This window comes from Musa acuminata, chromosome BXJ1-6 (genome assembly GCF_036884655.1).
Source record: "Musa acuminata AAA Group cultivar baxijiao chromosome BXJ1-6, Cavendish_Baxijiao_AAA, whole genome shotgun sequence".
Lineage (NCBI taxonomy): Eukaryota > Viridiplantae > Streptophyta > Magnoliopsida > Zingiberales > Musaceae > Musa > Musa acuminata.
Window position 1 is genome coordinate 38,443,472 of NC_088332.1, and position 19,985 is coordinate 38,463,456.

A 19,985-nucleotide genomic window follows, 5' to 3' on the forward strand; every position below is an offset into this window, starting at 1 on the left:
CACAAAAGCCAACCAAAATGGGGCTATCAAGCCTACTATAAGCCCTCTACATGCTATGCAAAGCATGAACAAGACCGAAAGACACAGACATACACGAGCATTTTATTGTAAACTCTTTTTATAGCTTTGTCCATGACAATACCTTACTGAAACTTTTGTGGGAAAATTGAGATCAAGTTATGACAGTTTCAGTGACCAGATTGAGACTAGCCTGACTCTCTTCTTTTAAATGTAAAATTAAGTGTTAGATCTTAGATTTTCAAGTCTAAACTTTATTGGAGAAGTTATTTAATTTTGACTCTGTCAATCATCTTTGAACCATGAATATTCATGGTTTTTTCCTTAACTTGTCCCACGTCAAATTTGGCATCCGCTCTGCTATGTCACACAACAGATGGTCATAATGTCAAGTCTATTAGCCTACGAAATGCTCAAGGAAATTTATTTAGTTAGTTGTTTTATAATTTAGGACAAAAAGAAGCTACTAGTCAAGTTTTTCTTTAAATGTGATAAGACCTTAGGGTTTTATCATGGAAGAAAGGAGAGAAAAGGGGATGATCACTTTGAGGGGATCGACCTTCTTAATCACTTCGAGAGGATCGACCTTCTTGATCACTTCGAGGGGATCGGCCTCCTAGGATTTATCAAAAGACTGAATAACATTTCATTGCTTGCCGAAAAGAAACAGTTATATCCCTATTTATAGAATTCCACCCAGAGTCCATCAGGACTTGGACTCTTAATAATAAATAAATAATAAATAAACCTCTATCCGATTTTAACTGGACTAAATAAACTCAATAAACATTATTTAAAAACTCAGAAAATAAAGGAATCCTAACAAAATGTTATGTTGTTCACTGGTCAGTCTTAAGAATCTCATGCATCATAAATGCCGGTAGATTTTCTTATTCTTGTGGTTTTCCTTTTCTTGGACCTGTAATTTTGTCCTGAAGGTCTTGCTTTAAGATATCTAGTATCATCTATGTTGGTTGTACCACTGGCATGGCAAATACAAATCGTACAAAAGCAGCATGCCATGGTATCAGTTATTCTTTCTTGCTATTGAGCTCTATTTAGGACCATGAATTATATCAAAATAAAAATACCTATCTTATTTTTCAAACAATTTATCTAAATCTTTGAGAAATAAAGAATGGTTGTGGTTAATAATTGCCACTTGTTTACTGTCCAGTAAGGAGTGTCGTGCATATGAACTTCTAGATGGTTATCATATGCCTTTTAGGGGGCTAACACTACCAAAACAAGTCAATGACATGATATAACTAGATGGAATTGTCATATAACATGAATAAATATTAAGCAATGATGGCATGAATAATGACTACCATGAGTTAGTTTATATAAAGATTGTACAACATCACTCAACAAATCAAGTCATAAACAAACCTTATTCTTGTGTGCCTTCCACCTAGGTATGATCAAGAGGTGTTCAGTGGGACCTCTTGTATATGTTCTTCATATATTGCTGATACTCCTTTGTTCTATATGTGATACCATTACCATTATTGTTCTTTAATCATAAGACAAGGGGCTCAAAGCAATGTGGTTAAGGCTGCTCATGCATCTGACTCAAGGATGCGATAATTCTATTTATCAGCTTTTGGATGAGCATCATCATCTCCACCCTCCAAAGAGGCAGGGTTATATACACAGGACTTTAAACTTGATCTGACTATAGGCAAGCAAACTTGGCTAGCTCCCATGCCAGTTTGGTGCAGACTTGGTGTGCTTGGTATAGACCGTGGTTGCATCCCCTGGCTTATGCAACTCATCTTTCATTACTTTGAAAAAGGACTGTTCTAACCTTGAAGATTAAACTTGATCCAACTAAGCCAGTAAAAAATGGCTGGTTCACATTCAAGTTTGATGTGGACTTGGTATGCTTGGTATAAGATTGTGGTTCCATTCCTCGGCTCATGCAACTCATCATAATTTGAAAAAGATCTGTACTAATGTTGAAGATTATTGAGATGTCTCAAACAAAATAAATTTCTGAGAATTTGCATCTGCCTGATTAGGCAAATATGATATACTAAATGTAACCATCGTATTTGGTTGTGATGTTTCTTTTTCTAAATTGCATTTGATTAACATTTATCTTTTTAATCATTTTATTTGCTACAGGTCAATCATCGTTATACATAAACTGTGGAGGACACACTGTACATATAAATAAGAAAGGGACAACATATGAAGAAGATAGTGAGTCTGATGGTGCATCAAATTTCTTTGTGAGTTCTAACAAAAACTGGGCATTTAGTAGCACAGGTGTCTTCATGGACAATAATAATGACAATGATGAGTATGTGGTAGCAACAAGTTCTTTGAAGCTTTCGATGCCTGACTCAGATTTGTATAAAGAAGCACGCATTTCTCCTGTCTCCCTTACTTATTATGGGCTTTGTTTATTAGAAGGGAATTACTCTGTCAAACTTCACTTTGCAGAGATACAGATCACTAATGATGGATATGGCAGTCTTGGCAAACGGATTTTTGATATTTACATTCAGGTCTTCATCGGATCAATTGATCTATTTGTCTATATTCTAGACATATGTAGGACATAGATACATAAATACATAAAATCATGAATATCCATACACGTCGTATGGATACCAACCCGCATAAACATACTCAGATTTTAGTCCAATAATATTTGTTTGTACAGGGAAACCTTGTTTGGAAGGACTTCAATATCAGGGATGAGGCTAATGGGTCTGGTAATGCTATTATCAAGAGTACTAATGTGATGGTTACAGACAAACTTGAGATTCATTTATATTGGGCTGGCAATGGAACACAATCTCTTCCGGTTCGTGGGACCTATGGTCCTCTGATATCAGCTATTTCAGTGGAACCTAGTATGTAGTATTTTCTAAACATCTGAGTGCATATTCTTATTATTTGCTGATTATGAGCACTGTGTGAAGTTTTTCTGGTACAACTAAACTGAAGATTGTTCTTCCTTACTAATCTAAGTGGCAGAACAAAATGAAAATTTGTGTCACCTCTCTTAATCTCCACATGTATTGGCTTTTAAATGTTGATTGGTTGATGATTTTTGGTTAATGTGTAAATTAAAAGATCTACTTTATGAACTTATATGCCAATCAGTTAGTTATCTTAGACAATACCTACATTGAATACGACTTTAAGAGCAAGACACTTTCTGGTTTTCCATGTGCAAGACTCATTCTTACACGTTACTGATTGAGTTTTTCTGTCTCCTTTCTACTTATATATGTACTTAATGGACTGTTGTTCTCTTTTACCATGCAACTTTGTTTTACAATTAAGTTATATTAAGATGAGTTGTGTTTTCGATTATTTGGATGGATCATCATATGAGATGATGGTGTTCTTCCCAGCTTGATGTGCTTTCAATACTGCAGATTTCTCGCTAAGTAGTGGAAGGCGTACCAAAATTATTGTAGGTATCATTGTTTCAGTATCATGCCTGATCTTCTTGTTATTGAGTATATTGTGGAAGAAAGGCTGGCTTGGAGGCCAAACTGCAAAAGATAGAGGTAAGATTGAAGCACTTTCTAAATATGTGGGACAAAATACACTTTTGACTTCTCTTTATCAGTTATAAGGTGATATCTGCTAGAGCAAGTTTATAGTCTTTTAAGTGATGGGAACATTTTTTCTTGTTATTTCTTCAGTTCAATTTTAGAACTAAATATAAATCCACATTCATTCATAACATCAATTGATAAACAAATTTATATCTTTCATGAAGTTCTAATTATGGTGTTTATAGATTCAAAGAAAATAAGATAGCATTATTTTGGTTTGTTTGAGAATTACGGGACAGTATCCCATTCTACAATCTTTGTGGCTTTCATCATAAATCAATTTTTTTTAGAGCAAATGTTTGTGAAAGTCTGATGCAGATTGTATATGTAATGTTTGCTATTTTTAAGTGCAATTTCTCAGAGGTTTTATTTCCAATAAGTACTTGTTAATTGTTATAAATATGCTTATGCTCTATAACAGATAATTTGTTTGATTATGTGTCGCATGGAAGCGACTGTTTTCGATTATTTCTATGACTTTTTTCTTTCATTGCTTTTCTTTGGCTTTTATGGTCATGTCTGCTATCACTGCTTCAAAAGCTGTGTGACTTATTTTGATAATGCTAGTTTCTTCCTGTTGGACAGAGCTGAGGGCTTTAGATCTGCGGACTGGACGTTTTACCTTAAGGCAAATAAAAATGGCTACCAGGAACTTCAGTGCTTCTAACAAGATTGGAGAAGGTGGTTTCGGACCAGTTTATAAGGTAATTGTTGAGTCACTATGTCTAGAACTATGTTCAAAATCACAGAAACTTGACTCGACTTTTGTTTGAGTTCAGTTGACTCAGTCTTGACTAAGTTCAAGTCTTAATTATAAAGATTATAGATAAGTTTTCTGTATGTTTTTAATGATTTGCATAATTATGTTCCCAAAACTGAAAATTGAATTGCAAATTCTTCATAACCATCCTATGACAAATACGAGGAAATAGGAAAGGCAATATATAAGAGTTCAGCCAAATACCATGAAGCAAATTAATTTGACTTGTATTTCATCACTTGGAATTTGGAAGATGAGTTGAAGTCTCCAAGTGAGGAAAAAAAGTTGTATTTGTTTTTCTAACTTGTAATGGGATGATAAAATCAACTTTCTTATATGTTAAACATCCTTCATAGAAGACTAGTTCTATCCTAATAAATGCTCGACACATTTTCTAATTACTTATGTGATATTAGCCATTTCAACTCAGCTCAGTTCAATAACTTGTTCTGTTGTTCCGAATAACTCGTTGAGTCAGATGAAGTTTGACTTAGGCAGCTGCATCAGGTACTGAGTTTACACAAAATCTAAACAAATTAACTCATTCAAACTTTCAATCAACTCCAGGAGAGGAGAGTCAAAACTCTGGTCTGGAACCATGATGGTAATTTTACTTCAATAATAGGAAAAATATACAACAAGTGACTAGAGGTAGCTGGGAAGGATTGCATCAAATGTATATCTTTAATTTTTATTTTTCTTCGCAATTTTCTTTCTCTAGCATCCTTTCATCGAATCCTCTTGTCTGTTTCTTTTACTTCCTCTTTCTACATCCAATCCACTTTAGCCTTTGTACCCATATAGATTGTCTAATTTTGGGGTGAATCAAGTTGAAGTCTTGACAAACTTTATACACAAAAGGAGTTAATTTAGTCAATTAGCTCCCTGTACTGATCTATTTTTTTGAGTTGGTACTGAAGTTACAACCAAAACAAGAAAGTAAGACAAATTGTTCTCCTTAAACAAATACCGATACCTCTCATTCCGAGTGTACATACATTTTAATATGTTTATGTTCCATAATTATGGCTGAAATATGCCAAAAATTAAATCCTTGGTAGGACCAATCTAAGCATAACACCCATCTCAGTATGCACAAGGCAACATTCACCTTGCCAGGTGTCAACATACCTGGAAAGACTAATGCTCTGATGTCAATTGTCACCAACTAACATAAAAACTTATTGGCCAAAATGTTGATTACAATGGGCCGTTTAAGTTTTAACCACAAGTTAGGTCGATCTGATCCTGCATACTGATTTTGCCTAACTTCAACTCCTGATGTGGGTCAATTCAATGGAATTTAACTAAATGATTCAAGCGTCTTGACGTCATTTGATCCTAATCAATATTTTTGTTCTTATTTCTCCTTTCACCTCTACTGTAAATCTACTCAATTTGCATAACTGATATATAATATGTCCAAACTCTTTTAGACTATTCTCCCACCTTTATAGAGTTGTAACTTAAAAAGTATGCCTGTCTTCTTTACTAGTGCTGTGAACATGATATGAATATTCATTCTGTATTCAATGCAGGGCTTGTTACCAGATGGCACAATAGTTGCTGTGAAGCAACTTTCTTCCAAATCAAAACAAGGAAATCGTGAATTTTTAAATGAGTTAGGCATGATTTCTGCATTGCAGCATCCAAATCTTGTAAAACTTCATGGTTGCTGCATTGAAGGAAATCAGTTATTATTAGTGTATGAGTATATGGAAAATAACAGTCTTGCTCGTGCTCTTTTTGGTCAGTGGAATTCTTTTCCTTTTCTAACCTTTGCATATGATAATTGCTATATTTAACAAAAGAGTAGAACATATTTGAGTTCGATAAATTTAATGTTACAGGGAGTGAAGAATATCAACTGAAACTTGATTGGTCAACAAGGAAAAACATTTGCATTGGCATAGCAAAAGGCCTTGCATATATCCACGAGGAGTCGAGACTGAAGGTTGTTCACAGAGACATAAAAGCAACCAATATATTGCTAGACAAAGATCTTAATGCTAAGATATCCGACTTTGGTTTGGCTCGGCTTGATGAAGAGGAAAACACTCATATCAGCACACGAATAGCTGGAACTGTGTAAGCAATCAACACTACTCTATCTCATCGAAGCCCTGGTATACTTGTGTATCTCCACCAATGAACATAACTTTGGTCCTACAGTATTGATCCTTGAAACTATTGGAAGAAGAAATTGGTGAAGTTCATTTAATTTTTCACTTTATCTTTTTGAGCTTTTCATACTGATAATGGGATCATTTTGTCATTTTGCATGGAACATCAACATACAAGTACAACTAATAGATAAATTATTGTTAGTGATTCATTCACACACTTCTATGCATTAGCAATATTCACTGATACTTGCTCAGGTGAGATTTCATGGGGTATTTTTATGGGCTATTAGTGCTAAAATCAATATTTCTAAAATTGTTCCTCATCAAATCTAGTACTGGCGCATGATTTTGTTTTTCATGTGCTGCATTATGAACTAAGATTGAGACCATTATATCTGCTAGTAGGACAAAATGACAGGTTGAGAAGAACAACAATAAATGGTCCTGAATGTTTAAAGAAAAGATTGTGGTGCTAAATAATGTGATAATGGTCTATGTAAAAGAAGTCAACCCAATTGTTTGATTAAGAGAAAGTAAACTGGATTTATGGCCTTGGACATTTATGGGGTGAAGCCATCCATAAAAGATAAAATTAGATTTCGTGTAGTGAATTCAGCTTGCAGTCTTTTTATGTTATTCCTCTTGCCTTTGTTATATTTAATTATTAAATATATTTCAATACTTTGTTATTCCTCTTGCCTTTGGACGATGGATTAAATTTTAATTCGCCATATTGTTGGGTTATATTTCGATCCTTATTTTTTGTCATTGAAACTGAAAATGCCTTCACTTTGTTTAACTAATTTAATTTGATATAACAAAGTTGTTGCACCAGCTTTCTTTGGATCCAAAACAATCTACTTCAAAAGCTATATTCGTGTTTCTGTTTCGCTAAATCTCATAGGAAACATAGCCTATGCTTTTAGTTGTTCTCTTCTCACTTGTATTTTATATATTTTTATTCTATTCTCAACTTGTGATTCATCTGCAAGCCACCGGACCTCAAGAAAGAATTAAATCAATCTCCATACTATATGTGAAGTAGATTTACATTCAATTATTGGTAGCTAACTCAGATGCCCTGGTTTGCACCAAACATGGTCCTCAAATGAAAGCTTCACAAAGGTGAGGCTTAGCTTACAAGTAAAATCTGTTCCTAGCTTATGATCAAGTTTCCTATGCTTGCTTAGATCTAACTCGAAGTTCTGGTCTGAACTGCCATGCTGAAGAGCTAATGTTTTATCAAGTTATCAGTTCAACAGTATTTGAAGGAATCGTTTTCTGTGGCGCCTGTTTAATTTACAAAAAGCGCTATTTCTGCTTTGTGGCATCATTCAGCAAGCCTTATAGACTAATTTTGGTGTCTCAGAGGATACATGGCACCGGAATATGCTACCCGCGGTTACCTGACTGAAAAAGCAGATGTATACAGCTTCGGGGTTGTCACTTTGGAACTTGTCAGTGGAACCAGCGTCATGAGTTTCAGAAAGGAAGGCAGCATTCATCTTCTGGACTGGGTAAGCATAGTTGTCCAATTTCCCATCGACTTCCAGTACTTTCTTTGATTGTTGATTTAAGAGATTAGCTATTATGTGTAGAAATAATCTGTACCACATCTTTGATTGTAAGCATAGCTGTCCAATTTCCCATCTGACTTCCAGTATTTTCTTTGATTGTGGATTTAAGAGACTAGTTATTATGTATAGAAATAATCTGTACCACATCTTTGATTGTTGATTTAAGAGACTAGCTACTATGTCTAGAAATAACCTGTACCACATTCTTTTCACCCTGGTGATTCAGGTGCAAATCCTGAGAGACGAAGGCAAGCTGGAGAAATTTGTGGATCCGAGACTGGGAACGGATTTCAACAAGGAAGAGGCGATTCGGTTGATAAATGTAGGTCTGCTATGCATAAATTCATCACCAGTGCCAAGACCACCCATGTCTGCTGTGGTAAGCATGCTGGTGGAAGCCCAAACAAGTATTGTAGATGCCACGCCAGAGCAGATCTTCTCGACTGATGATTTCGAGATCCAGGTAAGTGGAAAACGATACCCAAGTTCAGGAGACAGCCAGACCAAGAGCTTCTTAGTTGAGGGGGGATCTGTCCATGGTTCTACCACATCATCATCCGATCTGTACCCCCTCAATTTAGATTCACTTTATCGGAACCGAAGATGCTAAAAAGACTCGATCGGGATGTGCTAAACCTGAATCAGGAGAACTTGTCGAGTAGATGCTCCATTCTGTTTGAAATTTGCAGTATGTAGTGTAAGACAATCCGATCATTCGTGCTTATATTGAATAAGGTTCGAACCTTCTTTCATGCTTACTTTGTATCGTCCTGAGTTGCTTTGATGTTTCACTGCGATGCACACAAGGCATGACGGAGTCTTTTGCGGCGCTGATGCTGCCAGTTGCTTCGATCTAGTTCGAGGACGATGGACGCATGTCGTGGCGCGCAGATCTGAAGAAGGGAGATAGATGCTGGTGGACATTCTCGATAAATGTAAATGGCTGCAAGGGGTGGTTGACTTCTTACCTTTTTTTTTTTTTTTTTGCCTCGGTTGAAGAAGCGGATCACGAGACGTGTATTTGTTTGTTGACCATACGTTTCTCCTGACCGGAGTGGCTTCTACATACACAGTTCCCGGTCAATCTTGTCTAATCTGTCTTTGCATTGCCAGAGGAAAAGTGTGGGTCGCCTGCAGCTTTGCGTGGACAGCCGACCAAGCGTTGGAATGCGACCCAACCATGCATGAGTCCTCGCTTGCCGGGCGATCCGACCGACCGAAACATGGTACGCATCAGCTGCCTCGATCGAGGCATCAACCAGGAAAGAAATCCTTCTCGTCCGTCCATACCGTGGGTCCCACAGTCTGAGATTTAGATCAGACCAATGGAGATCGTGAACTTTGCTGATTGGATCCGCACCACCAAACCCTCGAGGGATGTCCACCGAAGCGAGGGAGCGATGGGATGCGTAGTTGGTCATTTGTTTGTGCGGACCGGTCAACTCCTAATCCTCCTTAGAAAACGCGTTCTTTTTATTTTGTTTCTGACGATACCGGCGGTCAAAAAGTCCACCCACTCTGCACTCCATAGAAACCAATCCCCCTTCTCTCTCTCTCTCTCTCTCTCGCGCCTCGCTGCCCCCATTCCATTCCCCCGTCGTCGATCGCCCTTCTTCCCCAACCTATCTTTCGCCGTCTCTCGTCTCGCGCTCTCCCTTGGAAGAACAAAGCTCGTTCCTTTTCAGGAAGGAGGGTGGCGCGGTGGACGGGGGCGCGGAGAAGGTAGAGAGACGACATGAGATGAGATCGAACCCTTGTGTGATGCGCTTGAGCACTGCTACTGCGTCGAGTCAGGCGGAGCTGTTCGCATGGAGAGGGCACGGGCGGCGGTGGCGGCAGCGGGGGGATCGGACGCTCTGATCGCGACGCTGACGAACGCGGTGCAGGCGCTCGGCCGGGGATTCGACGTCACCTCCGACGCGCGGCTCCTCTACTGCAAGGGAGCGCCCGGGTCCCGCCTCGTCCTGCTCGACGACACGCGGACGAGGAGCTTGGTCATTACAGACGACGGCGGCAGCGGCAGCAGCATCGGCCAGATCGTTCTCCCGGATGTCCTCTTGGACGTCAAGATCTGCAGGGAGAGGGACCGGCGGGAACCCTCTCGCGTCTGTAATTTCCAACAGGTAATTCCGGCTCATCTAATGGATTCGTAGTTTTCGGGATTTGTCATATGGTCTGGTCTGTTCTTGCGCTCAGGGACAGGAATAATCCTCTTTAGGGCTTTTTTATTTTTTGAGATCAGGTGTTGGTCGATTCTGATTTTTTTTTTTCTGAAATGAAATGCTTGATGTTTTTTGCTTGTATGTGAACTTTCTCTTTTCCATTTAATCTGAGAAATTCTGCTTGTAAATTGCTTGAGATTTTGTTTTACTGTTCTTATATATCTTCGAGGAAAGTGTTCTGGACATAAAACTTTCACTCACCAGAAGAAGAAGAGTGCCTAATGTTGCATATCTTAAGTTCTCCACATATCTCATAATTTCTACGATGCATCTCCTTCTTAAGGAAAAATGAACAGGAATCACACATGAAAAGGAGCATAGTAAGCATATTGATCAATTCTACTCATTGACTCATGAAATGGGGTCCGATGTCCGAGAGAAGCATCTCCAATGTTGAACGAGTCCAACTGTTACTGTGCTAAGAAGGAAAAAAGAGATCAATCGGCACATTTCAGAGTATCTACTGAAGACTTGGACTAATTATTAGGAACCTTTTTGCTTCAAGGATGACATTGTTCCGCAGATAACCCTTGTATGCCCACTATTGGAAGGTGGCGAATTTAAAGAGAGTTTGATGCTTAGACAAGCTTCTTTATTGCCATGTGTGTAGATTTAGAGAGAGTTCATAGGAACAAAGAAAGGTAGAATGTTCTATTTAGGAGCCCTCCCCTATGATAGATCATCTTTGTCTGAAAGTTGATGCATCTTTATAGACTCATATGCAAACAATAGGCTTCCTTAATTCATCACTAGGTCCTGAGTATGTAGTCATCAGGAAGAAATTAGTTCCTTAAGAGAACTTTTATTGTTTTACTTTAGGCTGTACTAATGGAAAGGTCTGCAATAAGTGATAAGTTATTTACTTTGAGCGTTGGGGATAGGTGGCACTGGAACTTCTGTTGTGGGTGTTGTTGCACAAATTTGTTACCCTGGATCATGTATATACTAGAGCATTCTTCTAAGGAAGTTAATTGAAGTATAACGTATTTGAACCAGTGGCTGTGCACAAAGATTAAGGATAATAAATCATAATTTAAGGTATCTATTGCAGAATGTTGAGACCTGCTTCTGAAATATGTAGTTCTAGTGATAGTATTAGCTGAAAGCTAGGAATAGTGCCAAATAAGGTAGAGTAAGAGGAACTTGATCTAGGAGAGTTTAGATATGATCAGAACTTGGACAGATCTCTGTATGCACTGACACGGAAGCAAATCGAATCATATTGAGGTGCCTTAAAGAAACAGGAAATAGTAGAGGGTTTGTAAGAGAGGAATACCAAATAAGCAAGATCATAACCATTTCTAATGACATTGGCTTCTACAAAAACCAAATGATGAGAGAAACTTATTTCTCTATTGAACCAAATAATTGGGGGAAGGATTTTGCTTTCATCGAAATGTATGTGTTGATGTCATTTTTCAGACCTGAGTTTTTTTATGCATGTAATAGTCATTCTGGTTTGCAGAAAACTAATGACTGCAGGGATAGTCTGTGGTGGGTATGATCATGGATCAAAATTGAATAAAGAGGCATCTCGAGGAAGATTTTCTGAAGAAAAACGTTTGTGGTTTGGATATGTGCAAAATGAATTTTCTGTAAACCAGTTGAGAAAGATCTCATTCTAAAATCAGCTTTTACAGGGAGACGGAGAATTACGGAAAAAAAAACTTGATTAGGAATAGTTAAGGGCATGATGATTGTTGGATAATTGAAGATTTTGTCCTCTACAGAGTTAATAATAGGAAATAATCATGTCATATACAAGTATTTGAGGGTAAAAATTGTTCTTCTTGTTGCTGAGAACAGTGATTTAAAAAGCGCTAGGCGTCAAAAGGCACCAAGGTCCAAAAACGCCCGAGACGGTAGGCGCTCGCCCGAGCGAAGCGATGCGCTAAAATATAAAAATATATAATATAATTAATAAATATAATTATTTAAAATTTTAAATAAAAATATGCTATTAAATTAAGAAAATCTAAGATACAAAATCACAATGTCACATTAACAAAAAGTTTCAAAATTCAAAACAATAAAATTTTACATCAAAGTCATTTATGTTGAAACCTAGCAATAATTTCAAATAAATAAAAATTAACAACATTAAAATCAAAATAATATATTATTAATCTATTAATAGTATTGAAAATTAATCATTTCAAAATTCAAATAAACTTAATATTAAGAGTATACTGTATACTGAGCCTGACGGAGAAACGAGGAAGTAGCGGCGAGCGGCGTCGGGAAAGGGAAAGGGGAAGGGAGCGGGAGGCGCGAGTAGCGGGAGGGCTCGCGGGAGGCGCGAGCAGCGGCAGCGGGAGCAGGAGCGACGAGCAGCGAGATCGGGAGCGGTAGCGGGTTAGGGTTGGGTAAGGGTTATATCGGTTTAGTTGGTTCGATTGAACCAACTAACAACCGAACCAGGACCGAACCAGACCTAAAATCCTGGTTCGATTGGTTTACCCAAGCGCTCTCCAAAAGCGCCCAGCGCCTAGGCTCGGGCGAGCGCCTGTTTGAAGCGCGCCGCCTGGGACATTAGCGAGGCGCTCGGGCCTCACCTCGCCTCGCCCGAGCGCCTAGGCGAGCGCCCGAGCGCCTTTTTCAATCACTGGCTGAGAATAAATGCTTGTTGTAGCAATGGATTAATAGTGATATTGATAGGCTCCATATGCAAGCAATCTCTAGATTGAGCAGAGAATGAGTATCAATGCCTTTTCCAAGTAATGGTGATTACTCATTGGTATCAACATGCCATTTTTCCTTGTCTGATGAGTTTTTGGCTCACAGTTAGACCTAACGTTAGCAGAAGTAATGAAGAACATTTTTATGGTCTTAGGAAGGAGCAGTTTACATGTCATTTGTTGCAAATTGGCTACTAGGCTCTCCAAAGTAACCAAGGTTATTTGATGCATTATGACTTGTTCTAATACAAACAACTTCATGACAAAATCCATGCCTCTATGAGAAATGAATCCATATGCTAATTACCAAGTAAGTCTGATCTCTCTGATGTATGGTAACCTATATTGGAACATATGATATTCATGCCTATTAACCTTTTGGGAACTGAAATTTGTAGACACAAATTTTTTTACATTAAAATAAGAACTTTCATTGAAAAAGAGATGAGAAGTTAAAGTGGTCATTGACATTCTATTGATAATGAGATTGCAAAGAGCCTAAGCGCTTGTGCAGATTTGTGAAGAATAATGCCATCCTGTACAATATATTGATTTAGTAGATTCATAGTAACATCATTTTTGCTGCTTTTACTTTGGTGTGATACACTTCTACTAGCTGTTTGCTTTATTGTTTCAGTTCTATATACTGGAGCCAGTTTCATCTACAAATGTAAGAATAAGCAATAGTATTATCTCTTATTTAACACACTTGCTCATACCATTTTCATGTGTGATTCAGAGTGGTTTTTGCATCTTGTGGATTACTTTTTATTATAAACACATTTGTGCCCCCTGCAACCACCTACTACTGCTGTTTTGTTTTTTCAGATGGCTGAGCATTTCAATAAGAAGTCAGGTTTATCTGGAACAGTACCTCTTGGTAGCTTTAACTCAATGTTCAGTTTCACTGGATCATGGAAAGTCGATGCTGCAGCAACGAAAGCCCTTGCCATGGATGGTTTTTATTTTCCTTTATATAAAGCCAAACTTATAAGTGATGATTTATTGCTCCGGGATGATGTGAAGCGTGCTGTTCCTCACAGTTGGGATCCACCACTGTTGGCTAGGTTAGTAGGTAATAGACTTGTTTTCATCATGACTAGGTATTGTAAAACTAGATTTTGATTTTTTTCTATCTGTTTGGTGGATATCTAGTTTTTTTTTTCCATTATATATTTTCTTGGCTTCCATTGGGAAGTCATCGACCGTCTGAAATGAACTTAATTCATCTCATCTGATTGTTGGGTTTTTCATTTACTCCTTGTTCAGCTTCATTGAGAATTTTGGCACCCATATTATCACATCAGTTACTATTGGTGGTAAAGATGAATTGTATATCAAGCAACACCATTCATCTCAGTTATCAGAATCAGAAATTGAGAAGTATGTTAAGGACATTGGGGATCAGAGATTCTTGAACATGGAACACCAAACGCTTAATGCCCCCTTGAATTACAAAGAGAAGGTCAGTGCCTTCTGTAGTCTTAAATACTAGACTGTATTACATCTTATGTATTATTGTCATACTATATCCATCTTCTATTAGTAACATTGACATGCCAGCTCATCTATCTAGGGCTGCATCTCTGAGGAAAATGTTCTAGAGCTTGTCTGATACATATATTTGCAATTTATTAACCCCACAAAGTCATGAACTAAAATGTAATATCTTAAAAACCAGCTGGATCATACGTAGGTTAGTTATTTCTTTATTCATCTACTTTTATTTGGTTATTGATATACATTATTCTCAAAGGGCTTCCATGTGCATGCTATGGAGATATTTTCACATTTTACATGTCATACATAAGATTGGAAGGAACCTCATTTTATAGAATTAACCTCACCAGATGCTCAAATCCAGTTATTATATTTTGTGGTCTTTGTACTTTGACATTGCTTAGAATATCCTCATGTTAAAGCTGAGGTATTTGAATTTTGAGCAATGAAATTTCTTCTGATTCTGAGTCTTCTATAATTCAATCATGTGTTGCTTCTTGTTTGGCACCTTCTAGTGCTATGGGCAACCTAGGGTCAGAGAACTGAATTGTGAAGTTAAAGCAGTAGGGTGCACAGTGGTCGAGAAGAGACATCTACTAAGAAAAAATGAGGGCTGTGGCAACAGGAAGATCCCATGGAATAGGGTATTCTTGGTGCTTATAAAATTATAAGGAATATTTGATTCTAGAAATTTTCTCGCCAAACTTTTTATCTGCCTGTTGTACTATTCTTTAGTCCCATCCTCAATAGATTTGCCATATGGAGAGAACCAGACCAAAAGAAAATTGCAATCTTATTTATGTTTTTTTTTGGGTTCTGTTCTTGGCATAAGATTTTTTTTTTGAAGGATAAAATGATGAATAATTGATTGAACTGGTATGTGAGAGTAAATAGTGATATACCATAGCATTGGCAAAGAGAGGATCATGATTTTTACAGAAGAATTAAGAAATATTGGGGCATAAAGGTGAAGGTAGTTTGGAGTGAGGTATGTGGGCATGGAAAACGATATATGAAACTGGCTTCAATTTACGCAATTGAATCATGGACTAATGGTTTAGGTTTCAATTGATAGAAACTTGGAGAAGGGCTTCTAAAAGAAGATTCTTATGAAGTGGCTATCAAACCAAAGAGTATACTCGTCTCTACAATGATTGATAAATCTAATCAGGAGCAAACTACAGTAGATTTTTAAAATCTTTTTCCCTTTCAAGCAAAGTATTGTCAGTATTTTGTGATTGCTAGGTACTAATGTAATAGAAAAGTTAATTGTGTTGGGCCTGTTCGCCACACTTAATAGGCATGTCCCTGTTCTCAATCTTATGTCAAGATTATTCATGCATATAAATAGTAATCTTTAGCTGTTTGAGAGATTGCAAAGCAATAGCCGTTTGCTGGAAGTCTGTCACTATTCTATACTATACTGTAAATAGTATTTCTTTTAATATCACTAAGGTGATGCTTCCTCTTTTGCAGGATGTTACTGTAATCTTTAGAAGGAGGGGCGGTGATGATCTTGTCCAAAATCATGCAGAGTGGGTGCACACCATTTCTTCAGCACCAGATGTCATCAATATGACTTTTCTTCCTATTGTTTCTCTTCTGAATGGACTACCTGGAATTCAGAATCTATCTCGTGCTGTTGACTTATATTTGGAGTGTAAGTGCTAGTTAATTCTTTGTTGCACCTCTGTTGTTTAATATTGACATCTGAATTGCCTGAATAATTCATTTTTTGGGAAGATTTTCTACAAAATTTGAACTTTAAGGAATCTAGAGGTTTAAATTGGGAGTAGTTTCTATGCCACTACATGGTAAATGATATGTTGTCATGGTACTTCAAGCTTTTGAGAAAAAAAAATTAATTGACCTATATAGTGCTTAATTAGACTTGCTGAATTAGTTTTGGTAACAGAGGAGATCATATTTATGTGCAGCATTATCTAAAGCTGGTGTATAATCTTAGCAACATATAATATGTAGTTGAACTCACTGAAGATGCATTTATCGCAAGGATGATTTTACTTTTGAATACAATTTTCTACTAGAATTTTCTCATCTGATTGAACTTAGCTTTGTTATTCTTAACTTGTATTGAGAAGAACATATACCCCATTTGAAGCTTTGAAACTTTGATGAGATCAGTACTTCGAGATCAAATTAGACTAATTCTTACATAATAGAGGATGTATAGGGAAGCAACTTATCAGTGAACATGACTTTCATAATATGGGGATTTCAAAATCTACTATTAATTCAGCAACCAAATATTTATGACTTGAAATTTGTACTTTGTGAACCTTGATTGGTGAGTTGATGAGTTGTGTGTGCATGTGTTTTTGGCAATTTTTGGGGGTTGCCATTTCATGTTTATATTTATAGAACACCTTTCTCCAGATAAGCCCCCCATAGAGGAACTGCAGTATTTTTTGGAGTTTCAAGTACAGAGAGTTTGGGCTCCAGCACCTGTTAACATTCCTGGACACCAGAGAAAGGAACCTGTATGCCCTTCTCTTCAGTTCAGCTTAATGGGCCCCAAGCTCTACATTAGCGCAGAACAGGTAATGGGATACAAATTCTTTATTGTTTTCTATAAACAAATTTTACGAAATTTATCTTGTATCAGTCGTATGAGAATTATGAATCCTACTTAATTTCTCACCAACATTGCCATCTTATGGTTTAGCATATTCCTCTCTCATCTTTCATATGTGAGATGAAATATTTTCGATTATGGATCAGCAAACAGACTAGATTTAATTGCCCATGATTATTCATATTATTGTAGTAATAAAGCTTCAGTTAGTGGAGGAATTGCTTGCATGTGAGCATAGTATGAGTGGTATAACATCTGATCATCATTTCTTCTGTGCACTATTGTGCAGATTGACTAAACCCAGTTTTGGATAGAATTCTACCCTATAGCTTCAGTGAGCAGAACTTCAACTTCCTGAAGAAGTAAAAAAATTTATCCGATCTGTTTATTTTCTCTGAATTTGCTGATGTATCGTAAAATGTAGTAGTTGCTGGTTGCAAAGCCTGAGAGAACTTATTTTTTAAGTTGGATCCCTTGTTCTAGGCTTCAGTAATATATGAAACAGAGAAATTCTAATTGGAGCGAGTCTTGTTCGCCCCACCACACACACACATGTACAAACACACAACTCCTACTAAAGAAGAGTGCAAACTTAAAAAAACTTTAACAGTGTCTTCATTAATTATATTACCTATATGGAAATCGAGTGATTTCTTGGATCTTTATGGCACACTGGTATTTATCTATAGTATAAATTACTGGCACACAATAGTGGAGGAAAAAAGCACTGGAAGATTGACATAATTAATATATTGTGTTAGCTATATTCTCCGTAAACTCTCTTATTGCCTTATTTATAGTGGTATTCTATGTTATTTAATACAAACTGATGGCACCTTAATAGGTACGAACTACATATGTTCTTCGTAGCTGACTTTTATAACTTGATGCAGGTATCTGTTGGCCGTAAACCCGTCACTGGCCTCAGGCTAAGCCTTGAAGGAAGCAAACAAAACCGACTCGCCATCCATTTGCAGCATCTCGCAACCTTACCGAAGATATTCCTACCTCACTGGGACTCCTATGTTGCAATTGGCCCACCTAAGTGGCACGGCCCCGAGGAGCAAGATTGCCGCTGGTTTGAACCCATTAAGTGGAAGAACTTTGCACATGTTAGCACAGCTCCGATTGAGAGTACCGAAACAAACATTGGTGATCTATCTGGCGTCTACATAGTAACAGGAGCTCAGCTGGGGGTATGGGATTTCGGTGCCAAGAGTGTCCTACACCTCAAACTATTGTTTTCCAAGGTCCCTGGGTGCACCATACGGAGATCAGTATGGGATCACAATCCATGCCCTACCTTCGCCCAGAAATTAGATGACACTTCATCTTCCACTTCGGGGGATAATTCCAAGCTTGCAAAGATTGTTGACATGACAGAGATGTTGAAGGGGCCACAAGATGTACCAGGCCACTGGTTAGTCACAGGAGCTAAGCTAGGGGTTGAAAAGGGGAAGATTGTTGTCCGTGTAAAGTATTCCTTGTTGAACTATTGATACTGATGTTACTTGTCCAAATCTTGCTTGTTGTATTCACCTTCCTGTGAGGCATTCTTTCTATGGGTAGCATGCGTTGTTTTGTTCTTCCTGTACATTTCTAGACATAAAATGTTGTTTATCACAGGGTTTTTGTTGATGTCTTCCTTTTTCTCATTCGTCTTCTTTTGTTGTTTCTTTTGTTCAAGATGGTTAGTGTGATGTGTAACATTAGAAACAGTTCTTGATGTTGAAGCTTTGATGGTGTTGTGTGTCCAACCATGTGTTACGGCTAACCTGTGAAACTTATTATTCTTTAAAATGATTGGATACAATAAATGTCTCCGCTTAGGCCAAAAGCGACTCCTTTATTTGACCTAATTATTTGTCTTTCATGCAAACAGCTTGGTATTCATTCTTTTATATCTCGGCTTATATGCCTGTTTATGTAGCAAAAAGGGTTACAATCTCCTGAGCTGCAAATGTCGCAGGCGCATGTTGGTGCCACTTTGCTCGCTTATCCTCATCACAGCCGGCGTCGACCGTCCTCCCTCCTTCCCCGCAGCGATGGCTGGAGCTCCAATGAAGGCGTCGACGAAGGTCTACTCGGTGTGGGCGCTCCCGCCGGACGATGTCCGGGACCGGCTCAAGCGCCTCGTGTCCCCCCTCCGATCCGAGTTCGGCGACCCCGCTTTCGAGCCCCACATCACCGTCGTCGGCTCCATTGGCCTCGCCCCCGATGATGCCCTCCGCCGCTTCGGCTCCACCTGCGCTGCCCTCTCTCCCTACCTTGATCCCTTTTCTGAGATCAAGTACATTAATTTGTTCTGAGACATCGATTCAAAAAGCTGACTCGATGCCTTTTGTACGGGGATTTCGCGGACGAGGAGAACGAGAGGGCTCGGCAGAGGGTCGATGCTTTGGATAAGGGGATCCTCGGCCTCAGCTTCGAGGTCTCGGCGCTCGCCCTTTCCAAGACGGACACCGAGGACCAGAGCTTGGAGTCGTGGGAGGTCGTGGAGCTCTGCCACCTCTCCAATGGTAAGTAGCTTGCTCGTTTCCGTTGTAAGATGCTTCTTCCGCCATTTCCCTCCGTTAAGACACGCATTCCTCTTATGCTTACAACCTGTTCGATGGTTTTCACCCATTTGATGGAAAAATACTTAACATAATAATGAGCTTGAAACTTCAGATATTTCTAACAATTATCATCATCATACCGTAACTATTTCCATAGACTTTATTTAAACCTTCGTTTGAATTTAATTCTCAATCTAGTCTGATTACTCTTTTACGCCGCCGACCAATGTGGTGGACAGACTCGTGCCGTAAATCGGCAGCCGTCGTCGTGTCACATTAGTGTGGTCCACGTCCGTTCACTGGCCTTTTTAACAGATAACGCTGCAGGATCCGAGGTCTGGTGACTAATCTGTTTCGTTCGAGACA

At 38.2% G+C, this 19,985-nt stretch overlaps 3 protein-coding genes across 6 annotated transcripts in view; all 3 read left to right on the plus strand.

The window, feature by feature from the left end:
• The window catches only part of LOC135676858 (probable LRR receptor-like serine/threonine-protein kinase At1g07650), a 32,819-nt gene extending 23,996 nt beyond the window's left edge, over positions 1-8,823 (plus strand). For all 4 annotated transcript variants that reach the window (XM_065188508.1, XM_065188509.1, XM_065188510.1 and 1 more), the window contains 8 exons: positions 2,149-2,534; positions 2,693-2,885; positions 3,417-3,551; positions 4,188-4,306; positions 5,901-6,111; positions 6,213-6,450; positions 7,858-8,005; positions 8,292-8,823. In XM_065188508.1, the coding sequence (XP_065044580.1) occupies positions 2,149-2,534; positions 2,693-2,885; positions 3,417-3,551; positions 4,188-4,306; positions 5,901-6,111; positions 6,213-6,450; positions 7,858-8,005; positions 8,292-8,675 (1,814 nt within the window). In that variant the 3' untranslated portion in view covers positions 8,676-8,823. The remainder of the gene's footprint in view (positions 1-2,148; positions 2,535-2,692; positions 2,886-3,416; positions 3,552-4,187; positions 4,307-5,900; positions 6,112-6,212; positions 6,451-7,857; positions 8,006-8,291) is intronic.
• Positions 8,824-9,562: 739 nt separating this feature from the next.
• On the plus strand, positions 9,563-18,716 carry LOC135676859 (MACPF domain-containing protein CAD1-like). Its single transcript, XM_065188512.1, has 6 exons — positions 9,563-10,188; positions 13,794-14,032; positions 14,235-14,430; positions 15,942-16,125; positions 16,863-17,026; positions 17,955-18,716. The coding sequence occupies exons 1-6, from the start codon at positions 9,874-9,876 to the stop codon at positions 18,558-18,560; spliced, it is 1,704 nt and encodes a 567-aa protein (XP_065044584.1). The 5' UTR covers positions 9,563-9,873; the 3' UTR covers positions 18,561-18,716.
• A 390-nt stretch (positions 18,717-19,106) lies between these two features.
• Positions 19,107-19,588, plus strand: LOC135677523 (cyclic phosphodiesterase-like). The gene is made up of 2 exons (XM_065189881.1): positions 19,107-19,351; positions 19,486-19,588. Exons 1-2 carry the CDS (start codon positions 19,107-19,109, stop codon positions 19,586-19,588), a joined length of 348 nt encoding a protein of 115 aa, XP_065045953.1.
• Positions 19,589-19,985: the final 397 nt, after the last annotated feature.